At 35.6% G+C, this 16839-nt stretch overlaps 1 protein-coding gene across 15 annotated transcripts in view; it reads right to left on the bottom strand.

Moving 5' to 3' along the window:
• The window catches only part of BBS9 (Bardet-Biedl syndrome 9), a 433010-nt gene that overhangs the window by 158895 nt on the left and 257276 nt on the right, over positions 1-16839 (bottom strand). The window contains exon 21 of one of the 15 annotated variants that reach the window (XM_072764710.1): positions 15985-16131. The exons of the other annotated variants lie outside the window; for them this stretch is intronic. Coding sequence (XP_072620811.1) covers positions 16000-16131 — 132 coding nt within the window. The 3' untranslated portion in view covers positions 15985-15999. Of the gene's footprint in view, positions 1-15984; positions 16132-16839 lie in introns of those variants that run through there. 15 annotated transcript variants of the gene reach the window in all.

Below are 16839 nucleotides of genomic sequence, written 5' to 3'. Positions count from 1 at the left end.
TGACATCATGTATTGATGAGGTTTAGAAAAACCAAAAGAATGTTAGGCATTATTAATAAGAATACTGATGACACTAAATATCTCATATTCGTATGGTACTTTATACTTTACAATGCATTTTAAAATAAATTCAACTACATAACTACATAAAACTACATAACTCTCAACTATAAGACACGTTTTATTTCCATCCTTCAATGGATGACACTACAGTTTAGAGATACTAAGAGTCTTTTCCAAGATTACATGTAGCTAGAAAATTGCCAGTCCTAAAAATCTTTTTGCACTATTACACTGGAAAACATTTTCTGATTTCACATCAAATCTCCCTCTTGGTATTGTATCATATTCTTGACAAGCACCTCATGCAAAATCTAACCACTAAAGGTGACCTCATCTGCTTTGCCCATCTCAGAGCCAGCTCCTTGTGCTCTATTCTAGAAAACACTAGAGAGGAAGGAATTCCTCAAAGAAGCAATAAGAAAGAGGGAAAGTGGGTATGGGTAGGCCTATGGAGACAAAGAGGCTTCAGTCTGGAAAGCTGGGAAGGAAAATGTAGAATCTATGAAATCATGGATGGCACAGAAAAGATAATAGCATTTTCTCCCAAAATAATAAAAGAGCATTCTCTGAAACCCAGATAAGTCCATTTGATATAAGTAAAACATAGTAAAAGATCACACAGTCATCAAAAATCAAAACATTCCACTCCAGAGCACCCCAAGAAAAAGTTCTTGCAAGAAACAAAAGTATTCACAGAAACCGAGCCATGCGAATGACAGTCTTTTTAAAAAAAACTGCCCTTCCCAGCTGGTCCAGGAGAAAAAAATGAGGCATGACTCTCAGAGCTGAGTCCCAGGCTTTCAGACTGGATGGCCCATAAAGCTTGCTCAACAGCACAGGTATCTTGGTTGTTTGTAAATCAGCTCAAAGCTTAAAAAAGTTCTGTTGTCATTCTTGGTTGCCCATCTAAAAACACCAGTGTTCAAAACCCTTAGAGCATCTACCAAATGTTATGAACTAAGGTCATGAGTTTTCTTCAGAGGCTCTAGTCATCATAAGTCAATGAGCTGACTATCCCAAGTAGAGAATAGCAGTGTACAAGAAATTTTACTTGCTTTGGGAAACAAATACAAATACTGTCATAAGATCTGATCCCTGGCTCATTGTCTAAACTTATCCCTGTCTGTTTTCTCATTCCAAACACACCCCAGTCCTACAAGTGCAGAAATAACAAACTGCATACAGGCCCCTGAACAGAAAATGCTGCTTCATAACCCCATGCCTTTATACACACTCTATCGCTTTTCCAAAACCAGCCTAAAGGTCATCTATTCCAGAGGGCCTGACCTTCCCTCAGAGAATGAGTTCTCCACTGTGCATTTTCTCCCTTTCCTAATTTTACAATGAAATAGTTAAAACACACCGGGTGGTATAGAAATAATATAGCAAACACCTGGCATTTGTAAATCTTACGTTATCCCATATTTTCCATTTATTTAAAGCAATTAAATATTTTAGATACAGCCAAAGCCCCTTCTGGGCCTTGCTCCCATCACATGACCCTCTTTCTTCCTCTGGAGGCTTAACCAGTATCCTGAATAGAATGTCTGTATACTTTCACTATATATGTATCCTTAAATGATATGTCTGATCTTTCTGCATAAAATTACACCATGAGTATTCCTCTGTGTTCTATTTCTCTCAACGTTTTATTTTTCAGAGTGTTTTAAATGTTGACATATTAATTCATTTTAAGTGCTCTCCAAATATTGTACCAATTTGTACTCCTACTAGCAGTGTACGGGAAGTTCTCATGGCTCCATGTTTGCCAACACTTTATCCTATCAGAACTTTAAAATTTTTTTCAGTTTGATATGTATGAAATGGAATTTCACTGTGGTTTTAATTTACATACTTTTGATTACTACCAAGGCTAAGTATCTTTTTATGTTTTTTTGGCTACTTCCATTTCCTCTTTCGGAATTTCCTTCACATACCCACTGCACATTTTTCTTGTTTTTATGTAGTCTTTTACATATTCCATTGTTGGTAGAATTAACTAAAAAAAATCATCTTAATTTTGTTCACACTTTCCTTTGTTGTACAAGAGTTTTATGTTTTAATATAAATCAAATTTATCAATCTTTTCTTTTAAGGACTCAGTGAGCTTTTTGTAGCTTCTTTAGAAAATCCTTCCAACCCTGACGTTATAAAGATGTACTTCTTTCTTCTTCTATAAAAGCTATATGCATTTCATATCTAAGTATTTAGTTCCCTTAGAATTTATTTTTGTTTATGGTGGAGGTGAGAATCCAAATGAACTTTTTGTATATGGACAGCCACTCAGTTTAGTTCTATGGCATTTAAAAAACAACAACCCTCCCCCACACACACTCACACACAAAACTGTTATTGTGGTTCTTATCACAAGATATTGCAATGTGTTTTTTATTTGTTTGTTTTTGTCAGAGGATTAGAGTTGCTAAAGAAGAGAGTCTGTGTCTTTTCCATTTCTGTGCTTCAGAAATGGAAACCACTGCCAGCATAAAAATACGGGATGAATTACTGGTTAAAGTACAAAAGTAATTCCTTAAGATACACCAAAAACATATGAACACCATTATCTAAAAAGCTGTCACTTCTTGTGTATAGTAATCCTCAATATAAATCAATCTGTGTTTCTAGCTAAAGAATTAATGTGAAATTCAAAAGAATTGTCCCAAAGAAGTTGGAAGTCTCATAGAAAACCATGCTGATGTTTCTCTGAAATTTGGCAATTAATATTAATAGTCTGACAAACATTCATGTATAGCCACTCAAAATACCCTGGAGTTAACCTTATAAAGCAACTGGCCCTGTTCAATGAACAGGTTCAAGCCTCTGCTTGGAAGAAGAATTCAGTGGAAACTAAGAGGTCACAACATGCAAGCCTTGCTCTGACATTAGAACCAAGTTTCAGTTTATCTTAACTCAATTTACCTCAACAAAAAATCATGTTATATTAGGTGGTTTCTAATTATCCTTCTAGACAAGAATTAAATGTTGGAAATGGGCCTAAAGGAGAGACAAGACTGTGATGGAGAAAGATGGCTTCCAGAAGGGTAGTCCAATCAACACATAAAAGCCATAGGTTGTTTCTCTGTTCTTTATTTAATTTTTGATATTTTGAATCATCTACTAAAATTTCCTTACTCATGTACAAATATTACCACCAAAATTCATGTTAAATAAATCATGCCACAATTACAAGTCAAGTCACACAAAAATGATCTCAGACCACTAATGCTTGTTTTATATAGTATTCCATGTGTAAGTCATTTCAAGATCCGTTGGAACACACCAGGGACATGTACTAAAACTTAGGGGTGTCACTAAAGAAGACAGACCATCTTCCCTTAAACAGCTCAGAGCTTTGTTAACAGCACAGATGTGTAATCAAATGATTGCAATGCAATGTCATAAATGCTGTAATCAAGGTGGACTTAAAAAGCTATGATGGCAAATCATGAGTTAGCAGCAGATCAGAGTCTTAAATGAATAGATCTTAAATAACTTCAGTGGACCTAATGATTTGGACTTAAAAATTTTTTTATTCATTATTTCTAGTATGAGAGTTTGAAATTATAAATTATGTAATTATAAGTGTCAATTATATAATCCTTAAAGAACTAACTTTCTGAGCAATGATTATCTGAAGTTAGATGTTAAATGATTCAAATTTGTTACAATCAACATAAGAATATTACATCAGTCATCAATAGTAACAAAGTAAAGTTTTTTTTTAACCAATGGATGACTTCTCAGGAAGCAGTAGACAGCAGCTCTCACTTTTCCACAACAGATGAACAGAACTGTCGTTAGCTGTCTGAATGCTGAACATATTTCTGTTCATACAATTTAGCCACAGGATCTAGCAATTTAAGTCATCAAAAATTACATACTAAGAAAAGATGGTCCACCAAAATGTCAGGCAGCTTTTAGCATTAGGAAGCTCTCCATCATTGGTTATTTTAGCAATCTAATAATGTTCCGAATTATCTATTTTAATAAATATATTACTGAAAAGCTTACATCAAAAATGACTAAGGAGGGGTGCCTGGCTGGCTCAGTCAGAAGAGCATGTGACTACAGATGTCAGGGTCATGAGTTTGAACCCCACATTAGGTATAGCAATTAGTTACATAAATTTTAAAAACTTTTAAAAAAATGACTGTAGCAACATAAGTAAAAGGAAGACTATAATTTTTCTGACCAAATAAGAGATAATGGTTTAATGCTTTTGGAAAGTTGTTTGGCAGCATGAATAAAGAGCTTTTTAAATGTTTTCATTTTGGACCCAATATGTTACTTCTAGAAGTCTTTCCTAGGGAGATACTCCAGAGATATATGATCAAAGATTTATGAACAAGGATATGGACTCCTATTGATAAAAATAAAACTATGCAAAAAATATAAATGTTCAAAAATTGAGTGTTTGAAAATGACACAATATGAACAATTATAAATACATCAAAAATCAAGTTTTCTAAAATGTTATTACATATAATGCTAAAGAAAAACTCAGCATTCATAACTGTATATACAACATGAACTTTAAAAAAAAAGATGAGAAGGCAAGGCATTGGATCAATACATGAATAATGTAAAAAAGTGAATAAGGTGATGATTACGGATGATTTTATTTTCCTCCTTATATGTTTTTAAATTTTTCCAAAGTTGGTACAATGTTTATTTGTAAACTAAAAAATTATTTGAGGTTACATTTATGTAACCTTATTTTAGCTTCTTACACAACTCTAACTGGCACCAACAAAATAAAAAGATACACTACACAAATAAAGACCCTTCTATGAATGTGAAAGAAATGCAAAACCAGGACAAGCTGACACACAGAGCTCTTGACATAATTGTATCTCTTTAGACTGAATACTGATGCTGATAGCACTAATGGAATGAAACCAGAATGACATGAATAATACATTACTTGCACCAATCGATGTTACAATGTTATAAGATGATGGAAAATAAATGCTCAGAGTAAAAACAGAGGAAGAAATTTCAAATGCAAGTACAGTATAGCAATCCATCTAATATCTCTACTGGACCAGGGTATTGGAGAATTGTTGCAACTCTGTCAAAAGAATGCAAAATCTATAACAACTGTTGCTTTCTCACTGCCAAACTGTGTTCTACCAATAATGTATCAGAGGAAAGACATTATGCAGATGACTGTCACTGTAGGTAAATTATTGATTAATACACATGTGTTTTCATGTAACTATGTGTACCCATTAACAGAAGACTCATGATGCCAGGAAATGCAAAATTTTACCTGTCCATCTCTGCAATTGATATAAAATGATATGCTGTATGTTAAAACAAAGAACAGAAATAACACAGATACAAAAATTTTAATTGTAGCACATATCATCTATATTCCTAAGTCAAGGGTATTCATTCTAGCACATGGCTCTGAAGGAAATAATGCAGTTTTCAGTCTCTAGGTAAAGTGGCTAGGTGATTGATGGAACATGCCTCAAGGAATATATAAGTCCTCTCTTATTCACATATGTGTCAGTTCCTTTTCAACTGAGGGTCTGAATTATAGAGTAGTTCAGGGCCTTAAGAGAGAATGAAAAAAGAGGATACTACCAGGTAAACAGCTCCTTAACTCTCAAATCCTATAGGGGAAATTCAGAGGACATCATGTTCTACATATGATACAAATGAGGGAAAATATCTTGGAAAAAAGAAAAGCATGCTTATCATAAAAACTTGCTTAGAGATGCCTATAGTAACTCTTTTATAGGCCTAGTTAAAAATGATACTTTTATTTCAAATCATCCTCCATTTTAAATAATAAAATATACAAAGAGCATTTTTCTGCTAAGTTCTTATAAAACAAGAAAAGAAATAAAGTCATCTTAGTAGTTTAACACTTTGGTTTAATACTTTGGTATAATGACCAAAAAGAATACCCTTGAATTTGATATTAGCTAGTTTTTCATGGAGCACTACCCTCCCTGGTTTATCATAAAAGGAACAAGATTTATAAAAATCATATCATAATGGAATTATACTGCAAAATAAAGATTTTTTAGAATAACTTAAGAAAATATTCCAGACATAAGTGATGGACAAACTAGAATGGGATTCTTGGGGATATCATAAAATATTTTTTCTTTGGTGATCTTAACAACAACAAATGTAACCCTATGGGGCCCTCTGGTTGACCCAGAAGCTAGCAAGTTGTACTTGATTTGCTCTTTTCTCGTATTTCAATGTTAATTCTCTTGAAAGCACACAAAAAGAGGCCCAATTACAGAGTAGTGCAAAATAAGAATATTTGTCGACTCATCATACATCAGAGGTGATTTCTACTAAACATGTGGCTCTGACTCTGAATAAGAAAACCAGATTAAGTAGAGAGAGAGATGGACCTTCAAAAGTGATCTCCACCAAAAGCTAGATCTATCCTTTGCTTATATAGGTTTTAACTATGTGAAATTTTACTGGCCAAATGCTCTGGTCAGCTAAAACAACTAAAAATTAAGAAAGCTGTATGCTTTAAATTTTGCTATTTGGCAAGTAAAATCACTCTCCTAAACAGCTACCATATAACTACTTATCAAAGGGAAATCAAAATTGAAATTATACAGTATTTATAAAATTTTAAAGATAATAAAGATAGGCATTTATTGGTACTATGCTATGAACTCTACAGACAAAATTTAACTACATTTTTTTAAACCTAAAAGGTAAGTATTAATAGCCCCATTTTACAATAGAAGAAACTGAGGCTCGAGGTCATAAAATAATAAGTGACAAGATCCTAATAAACGTCTTACTGCCTCCTAAGCCTATATTTTCACCAAGCCATAATGCATCATCACTACAGTTAAATGTGTAAGTTGGCAAAGCTGTACTCAAAGACAAATTCATAGCCTTAACTGCTTTTAGTGTTCTAAATAATAAAAATGAATGATGCAAACAGGAAAAATAGAAACCACAGTATGCAGAAAAAGGAAAATTGAGATTCAGAGCATAATGAATTATTATTGATAAATAATAGTTCTGGTTGAATTTTTTTTTAATCCCAAGGCAAAAACTACTCCCCTCCAAAAAAGTGAGCAGGTGAAGGTAACATAAAATTAGTAAAGAAAAGGAGATATAACAACAAATAAAGGTGGCATTTTCTTTAAAAAGGAGAAATACACTTATGTAAATGTATGCCAAAGTGTGCTTCCAGTGTCCTATAGAAAGTTAATAGATGCTACTACACACACACACACACACACACACACACACACGAGCATTCAGTATCTAAATTTGGGAAATTATGGGCTAAACAAAGTGAACAAGTTATTTCCAGCATTTCTCCTCATCTTTGACATACTAGTTTATGTCAATCTCCAAAAGATACTTTCTTTGATAGGAGGATCATTTCATACCTTTAAAAAAATACTTCAGTATTGAGGCGCCTGGGTAGCTCAGTCAGTTAAGTGTGTAAGACTCTTGGTTTCAACTCAGGTCATGGTATCAGGGTGGTAAGATCAAGCCCCACGTCAGGCTCCATGCTCAGTGCAAAGTCAGCTTGAGATTCTATCCCCCCTTTCTCCCTCCCCCTGCACCCTCCCCACACTCATGTGCATACTCTCTAAAATAAATAAAATCTTTTAAAAAATACTTCAGTATGGAAAAAAATGTACAAAACATATTTACAGAGCTAGCCTAACACTCATATCAAAAAAAATCTAACAAGTAGTGCAATAGAGAAAAACAAATGAAAGCCACTATAATTAATACCCTGTAGAGGCTAATGAAACACCTATGTGTAAGCCACAACAGGAAAACTACCATAGTTATTATAGATCTGTATATTAAGTACTATTCTCTCTTTGTTTTAACCCCCGCTGAAAATGTTGTCAAGGCAAACAAAGTTTTATCCTTTGTCAGTTGACACTGGGAGGACAAGATAGGGTTGCAGTTTTCCATCCTCAGATGGGTTTAATTTAAAGGAGAAATATGGACCCTATAAAACCAAGTCAATCATGTTCCTCAGTTTGAGGGAGTAGGAGAGAGGGGAAAGTAATTCTCTCATGATCCGCTTTAAAAATGCAATAAATACTCCCTCTACTTTGGGCTGCACTAAATTCTGGAAACCCATAAAACATTGAGGTGTGAGAAAAGGATATGCAGTAATCCATTTTATCTATATTGGAACTGTCAATAAGGGTGGGTCTACCTTGGCAATAAAACACTTTTGAAATCACAATAAAATATTTAAAACTATTTGAATTCAACATATTGATTCAATAAAAGATAATATCCCACGCTGTCAAAAATCAGCAGTGCAAATATAACTGCAACCAATCCTAGTATTTACTTGTGTCTTTTGTGCATAGTATAATGACCACACACTCTGCTTTTCCATTGACAATGTAGGCTTATACTTGCTGTCATGATGCAATTATTAATTTTGCCTCTCTTTCCTCTCCAAAATGTCTAGTTTGGACTATAACCACATAGTCACCCTAAGCTCAAACTATATAGTACCATTATCTTCATAAAACCTCAAGTCAAGGGTTAAGGGTGACCTCATATTAAACTCCTATACATACCTGCATTCATATCATAGCTCTGCTCATTATGTGACAGGGGTGAGATTACTTCTTCTATGGCCCTCAGTTTCCTCATGTATAAGATAAGATAATAATAACTATTTCAGGTTCATATGAGGATGAAATAAGAAAATATCCTATGCTTATCATAAGAGCTGGTATTCAGTAAATGCTCTATAAATGCTAGCTCTGAAAATTATAACCACCACCTCACAGAGCCCCAAATGTTTTCACACACAAAATGAATATAATAATACCAAAATCCTGAATGATATGGAAGATTATATTAGAAAACCCACATAATATGTCTGGCATAGGGTCAGGTATACAAAATGTGCTCAATAAATGTGTATTTCCTTCATTTCCTTAAATCTACAAGGGCTGCAGTATTAACAACCCACCACTAATTGTGTTTCATTATACAAATACAAATTCTACACCTGCAAAAACAAAATACAACAAAAGAACAGTAGCAAAATATGATAGTGTCTAGTAAATAAAATTTAAAAGAAAAGCAACAAGAACTGTGGTGAATTGTCTCAGAGGAGCAAAATTGCAAGGAGATTCAATATTCTAGAACATTAGGAAGGTGCTCGCACTTTAGAGACATATGCTGTTAAAACTATTTTTTAACTTTCCTCGTAGCCTACCCTCAGCCATTCCACCCCAATACACCCCAGTCTATTCAGCCAAAAGTAGACCCATTTACCTTTAAGGACATATTTCAATATTTCCTAACTGTGGAAAATCATGAAGGGTCTAAGATTTTACCCTATATACAAACTAACAAATTAATCTGCCATCATTTCATGGATATGTGCAGAAGATTCAAGACTCCTAATCACAGGCAAAGAATTTTATTACTTAAAACAACAGCAAGAGCCAGCATGTCAGCATCTGTGCTAGTTTCTGGAGCCCAAATTCCCATGAGCAATACAAAAAAGGCCAAAGTGATATCTATACATGTGGTGAGTTGGGTTACAGCAGAAGAACCCAGAGCTCAGGGAACCTGAATCCCTTATAATCATCAGTAAGTACACATGGAAGGAATAGTTATCTTTATTATACTACACAATAAATAACCTATGCCTTACTCTGGAGGGAGCTACTATCTCTCTCATCCAAGGCTATTCCTTGTAAAAATATCCTTAAAAGATAGTCCAGAGCAAAAGCAGGCAGTGCCTCTCTCTGATCACAAGACATGCAGAAACATAATACACCATGCAGAATTGTCTCCTAACACCAACCAGGCACACATGGATTACGCCTGTCCCCCCATCCCAACACATAGTGTTCTGTGCTTAGATAAATTAGGGAAATATTAAATACAGGGCAGGTTTTTTTTTTAAGTTTCTTTAAAACAGAACTTCTCAGAGCCTAATAATCCAATGTGACTTAGTGAACCCCCAACAGGAGGATATATAATGCAATGTTTTAAAACTCATTTTTCACAAAATACCTATAAATATCTCCCAAAGGAATATTCATTGGATCACAATTCGGGAACTTTAGGGAGAGTTTATACCATGTGCCCAATATCATCATTCTCTCTTATATAAGGTTTGCTAATATTTTCCCATTTATTTCCTAAAATCCCAAATCCCACAGAGAAGTGTTTACATAAAGAAATACCTTTTTAAAGTATTAAATTATTGAAAACAAACAAACAAGCAAAAAACCCTGTAGAGTCCCTCTGTGCAAAAGAACCCTTAAAAATAATTGAGATAATATAAGTACTTAGCACTAGCTGGCACACAGTGAGTGCTCAAAAAATAGCAGCAATTATAAGTATTAGCCATTTTATCATGGTGCATTTACAAAACCCTCTTTGTTATAACACACTGAATTCCTATTATAAGTAAGCTGGTGTGGCTGCAGTAACATTGGGTCATGACTAGTGATTTTTCCTTCTCTAATTCTACTACCGTACACTTTCCTACATGCAATGTTTCCATTCTCCTCATGCCAATATTTTACTCCACAAACTGAACCTTATAAGCCTCTAAGTTTATTTTAGTCTAAATTTGATAAATGTTACTCAAAGCCAGTCTTCCTTTTTGTTTTCTTTTAATGTAAAAAATTAGATCCCCATTTGTTTAGAAGAACTAATTCAAAGTTTAAGTATCTGTGCTTTCTTCGGTTCTTGCTCTCTTAACAGGGTTGCCACTGAAAGGTCAAGCTGCATCTTATGAGCAAGTGGCAGAAGACACTGGCTTAGTTATCTGAAGCTCAGCACTAAAATAAAATACAGTGAAGCCTGCTTGGTACTTCAACGTGAAAGTAATGTCAGGTTAGCTTGTGTAGGTCCCAAAAGAGATTTCTAATGCCCTGCTTCTTCCAGCTGCCCTCATGACAGTACCTTTTCATTCAGAGCCTTTGGAGGAGGGGAGACCTGGCAGGCAAGCTGGCACCCATTTCTTTTTTTTTTTAATTTAAACTCAATTTGCCAACATATAGTATAGCACCCAGTGCTCATCTCACCAAGTGCCTTCCTCAATGCCTGTCACCCAGCTACCCCATCCCTCCACCAACCTCCCTTTCCACAATCCTTTGTTTGTTTGCCAGAGTTAGGAGTCTCTCATGGTTTGTTTCCCTCTCTAATTTTTCCCACTGAGTTCCCCATTTCTATAAGACACCCATCACCTGGCCAGACGTCTCTCAAAAGAGTGCCTGTTTGTATTATCATCATACTTTGAATTAATTAATGATAAATTACTGGGTAAGTAAGATCTAGGACCTATAACTAGTCTCTAAGTTTAGACATGGGGTGGGGCAAAAGGAGAACTTCTCCTATTCTATCAGAATGCTGCATAACAAAATGACATGGAAATCAAAATAATCTGGTGTTGTGTGTTTACAGTATGTTAGAACATTCTTCAATAAAGGCTTGTCCTCATTATTCAGTTTCCTGTCTGTACATTGGAATGTGATTTTCCCCCTTACTTCACAGTTTAGAAGAGACATTAATGAACATTTATAAAATATTAATTTTATACCAAATACAGCATAAATGGTATTTTGTTTTTCACAAAACATGATGGTGAATATCCACTTGCACATGTTACTCTCAGAGTGATCAGATCTCTAAGTCAAGTTATAAAAAGGGACTTCTACTACTCTGGCATTCTAAATCTTCCTTGAATAGCAACTAAAGCTAAGCAAGAAATTAAATTTCCATTTCCAAAATTAAAAAAATCTTATACTTTATAGCTATTTGTGTGAAGAAGAAACTCCCAAATAAGAAATTTCATTAAAATGTGGTCTATAGACTAAATTTTTTTACAAAATTATGTTAAAATCTCTGCTTAACTCCATATTGCACGTACTATTTGTAGATATTTCTAAATACATGTTTCTGATATTTTAAACTTTTTGAGAAGCTAGTTCTGAGGAATTCTCTCACTAGTGCAGTTCTCACAAGCTACAGGAAGAAAACTTGCCAGGCATTTTCCTAGACTTGGCATAGAATCACCTAGGAACCTTTTAAAAATCATTCCTTTTTCCTTAAAATCCAATGAACCTAGAGTAGGGCCCAGGAATCTGTATTTCTAAATATCTCCTCTAGATCCAACTCTAGGCAAATTTTAGAACTACTGAAAGACTGTCACTGTACGTTTCAAATAGCATCTAGCTGGCAGCAGAAAACTGCACTGTGGAAAAGGGGGGGTTCTCTTCTTTAGAAGAACAGAGCAGTCCTCTCTCTATTCTTTTGAAATGATAAACCAAGGAGTTATCTTCTGTTCCTCTGGCTATCACTACTTGTTCTTCAAGCACAAAATCAGAGAGATAGAATTTTAAAATAAAAACAATACATATTCATGGTGTATGTGTGTAGTTTTCTAGATAAACGAAAGTCATCATCAGGTAAAGTCAAGTCAGAGAATGACACGTGCTAGAGGCTGAAGCAAAAAAAAAAAAAAACGCCACTTAGCAGCTGAAAAGTCAATGAATGTACCTGTTATGCCAAGACAAGAAATTAATTCTAAATTCTGTAAACTTATTGACTTTCTTTTTATTTTATCTGCTTTAATTCAAAAAGAAAGGAAAGTGGTCCTTTTAACCTTCCCAGCAGAGAAAATATTATGCAGACATGAAATTTTAACCAAGTCATGGCTGCCCCCTAGTGCCTGCTTACCCCAATTACAAGATTTTTTTTAAGGGAGGCTTACTAGTCTTGGGAGAATCCTTCATTTCAGCTTTAAAGTAAGAACACAAACCAAAGATGGTTTCTAAATGTCCTGATATACTCATTTTTGTAAAGTGACTATCCCCAGCCCTTTAATTTATTTCCCAGGACAGCTACAATTTTTGAAGCTTACCCACTTTGAACTGTGTTGCTAAAATAATGCAAGATATTTCTCTGCTGTTTTCTTTGTTTATATATTCTTCACATACCCTATAAAAGAGCCCCTTAATCTTAGTCCCTGCTAACTACCAGAAGCAGGGTGTGCCCATGAGCCCAGACTCTGAATGCCTCTCCCTCTATGTTCCTACAGGCCCAGGGCTGATCCCACCTCCAGTACCAGAGGCAGATGTTCTCTGCAATGGAGCCAGATCCACACTTGTACTTTTGCAGTCAGTCTTATACCACAGCCAGGCCTGCTAAACCCTCAGGCCCTTGGCGAGTGGCTTCCATAATCTCTCTAGCCTGGCTATTGCTCCCTATTTTGCTGATCTCACTGCATCAGCAAGTATCAGGATCCCAGGCACTCACTGCAACCACTGCCCTCACCTGTTGAGAAGTGGCACTGGCTTGTGATGGGAGGGTCCTTGACTCTGATCACCCAGACTTCTCTCCTAGTCAGATTCCTTCAGAAATATTCATATGAATAGACATAATTCAAATAGGTGTGTTCATATATAAACTGAATAGTTCACATTTACTCATTATTTTTTTTTACTTGATCATTCTTTTTCTCTGGTAATCAGCTCTTTTCTCTTTGCATTAAGCCAAATACAATCTTTCATGCTTCTTGAAAAACTATATTGTGAACATAAGATATTCTTCTTTTAAAGTAGGAATTTAAGTAGGACAATCAAAAGTAATAAGAACTTGGTAGACAGGAAGCAAGAAAAGTTGGGCATCTATTTTGCTACTTAACCAATACCTTAAAACTTACCAAATTTAAGGTACTATATCACTATGTAATCACATTCTAGTAAAAAATATCACTCTAAAAATGGCCTAGAGGTTAGAATGAGAAGCTTCTTAAAGTAAATCACCAAGAGAAAGAAAAAGCAGCTAATCTGCAATAGTAAATATTTATTCTTTGTGGTACACATCAAATATACAGTGGTCTGCATCAGAATAATATTTATTCACAAACTGAAATGAATGACTTACATGTTACTATAAAACAGAATGTCACATTTTTTTGAAAGGCAGAAACAAACCACACAAATGTTACTGAAATTAGCAGCTAGAGTAATTGTACTTATTATAGGCTGTAGAAGCTATAACCACATATATTGACATGGAACGTTAATGATTTATTTTTACAAGGAAAAAAGAACTTTCTAAACAGCTTGTACCTTATGACCCTATTTTCTATTTTTTACTTATATTTACACACAATACAACACTTTCAAAATCTGAAAGGATATACTAAATTCAGAATATGCTTTCTTCCTGGGTGGCAGAATTAGGATAATTTTTATTTTCATTTCCTTCTCTTTACTTACCTATAATTTCTGACAAAGAATTGATATGTAGGACTGGTGGCTAAAAAACTACAAAAAAAGCTGCATTTTTTATTTTTATTATTTTTTAAGATTTTATTTATTTATTCATGATAGACATAGAAAGAGAGAGAGAGAGGGGCAGAGACACAGGCGGAAAGAGAAGCAGGCTCCATGCCGGGAGCCCGACGTGGGACTCGATCCCGGGCTCCAGGATCACGCCCTGGGCCAAGGCAGGCACTAAACCGCTGAGCCACCCAGGGATCCTCAAATCTGTATTTTTTAAAAAGAGAGTAAAATTAGGCCATACTTTTAGGCCATGTTTTTATGGTTATCCTCAGCTACCACTATGTCCTTTCTTCAAGATCAGTATTGTTGAGTAAATTAGAGAAAGTTTTTCTTGGTTGGGGCCTACAGTTAGGATGGGGGAGCAGGATACTGTTTAAGGATCTCTATTGTTTGTTTTCACCATTTTTTGAGTTTGAAATTCCTCTGTCTCCACAGTCCAGACTAAGACAAGAGTGTATTTTGCAATAACTGGCTTTTGCTGCACTCTGCTGGAACATTCTCTAGTGTTCTGCACAAAATGATCAATAAAAAATGGTCAGATCTTTGCTATATCTGGTTTAAAATATCTTCATGGAGGTTCACAAGTTTCTATGGATAAATGAGAATGTTCCTTATCTAATAAAATGGATAGAGTTTACAAACATATATACCAAGGGTCACCATGCTCACATATCAATAAGTGGCTATAGATACAATAGTTGATTATGATATGTTAAAGATAACTTTTTTTAAAGATTTTATTTATTTATTCGGGGGGGAGGGCAGAGACAGACAGAGGGAGAAGCAGGCTTCATGCAGGGAGCCTGACGTGGGACTCGATCCCGGGTCTCCAGGATCACTCCCTGGGCTGAAGGTAGGGCTAAACCACTGGGCTACAGGAGCTGCCCCAGAGGTAACATTGTTAAGTGTTTATTTTGTACCCTCTAAGAGAGATCTTTTCTCAACTCTTTTAAACAAATGCAAGGATCTGTCTTTAATCTTATAAATTCCCTAGATGTACCTAACTGGACTCACATTATTTGAAATCATTTGTTAAATTAAAAAGAAAAAAAGGGGGGGGGGGACATCTGGGTGGCTCAGTGGTTGAGCATCTGTCTTTGACTCGGGTCATGGTCCTGAGGTCCTGAGATGGAGTCCCTCATCGGGCTCCCCACAGGGAGCCTGCTTCTCCCTCTGCCTATGTCTCTGCCTCTCTCTGTGTCTCTCTCATGAATAAATAAATAAAACCTTTTAAAAGGAGAGAGAAAAGAAAGAAAATCTTATCAAATTAAAGCAGTTTTGCAGTTTGTTGGGAAATAGTCAAATGATTTGCACCTGCTTTGTCTATCTACCAATCCCCATTTTTAGTCTTTTACCTCTTCCCCCCTCAAACGCACCTGCAGTCAACATTCAGCATGAAGCTCTTTCGGTGAAAAGTAAATCAATTTGTGTTGGCCTGAGATTCCACAAAACACTGTCTAGAGAGGCCTCAGTAACACAGATGCAATGGAAAAGAACCGTGGCAGGCTTGTTTCAACAATCTTCTGAGGGCAGTAAGGAAAAACTTTCACCTTAGCCCTGTCTTGGGAGTTGCAAACACAGATGTTGGCAAGAATCCCAGCATACACAAAATACTTCTCAATTTTTACTAATACCTGCTAAAATTATGTTTTGGCCTCTTTGCCTGGAAAGAAAAGTCTGGGATGACCCGTCTTTTGACTTTGTAATCTGCATAAATCTCTTGATGAGGGTTCACAGGAAAAGTTTCCATGGAACATTTCTATTGAAAAAAAGAAAAAAAGAGAGAGAGAAAGGGAAGGAAGGAAGAAGGGAAAAAGCAACCTCCTCAGCATCATCTCCCTCTCTATAGATTTCTCTACTGCATTATCAAATGAGAGTGGAGAAATTCATGAGTCCATAAGCCATAGTCAAAAAAGTGTGGAACAGCCTTGGATTGGATCCCTGCCCAAATCTTCTAATGGCATGGTCAAAAGTCAAGTGTATACTAGTGCCCCCAAGTGTCTGGTCCTGGGCCAGCAACAAACCTAGACCTCAGAGCCAAAACAACCAGGACCTTATTTTTCATAAATGAACTGCTGTTAAGACAATCCCATGTTGTAGGAAGAAACACAAGCCTGGTAAAGGTAAAGGAGCCCCATCAACTAAGTACTTAGAAGAGCCAAAACCTGAACCAGCCCTCCAAATCCATTATCTCATAAAATCACTTAATGCCCCTAAAACAGAAAACTATCCCCATTTTACAGAAGAGGAAACTATGGCTCAGAGAGTTTTAATAATCTGCCCATGGTCACAAAGGTAGTTAACAGTGAAGTCAAGGTTGAAACTCAGGTCTGTTTCAACCCAAAATCTCTTTCAAGTCCACCAAACTGCCTCAGAGGCTGCAGTTCTTGTCCCATCTCTGATACGCTGAAGAGTTACGAGTTACTTTTTCTTATTCTTTTGTGAAATGACATAACTAAACATAATT

Source organism: Vulpes vulpes, chromosome 7, assembly GCF_048418805.1.
Source record: "Vulpes vulpes isolate BD-2025 chromosome 7, VulVul3, whole genome shotgun sequence".
Classification (NCBI taxonomy): domain Eukaryota; kingdom Metazoa; phylum Chordata; class Mammalia; order Carnivora; family Canidae; genus Vulpes; species Vulpes vulpes.
This window is presented reverse-complemented; position numbering and strand designations above follow the sequence as displayed.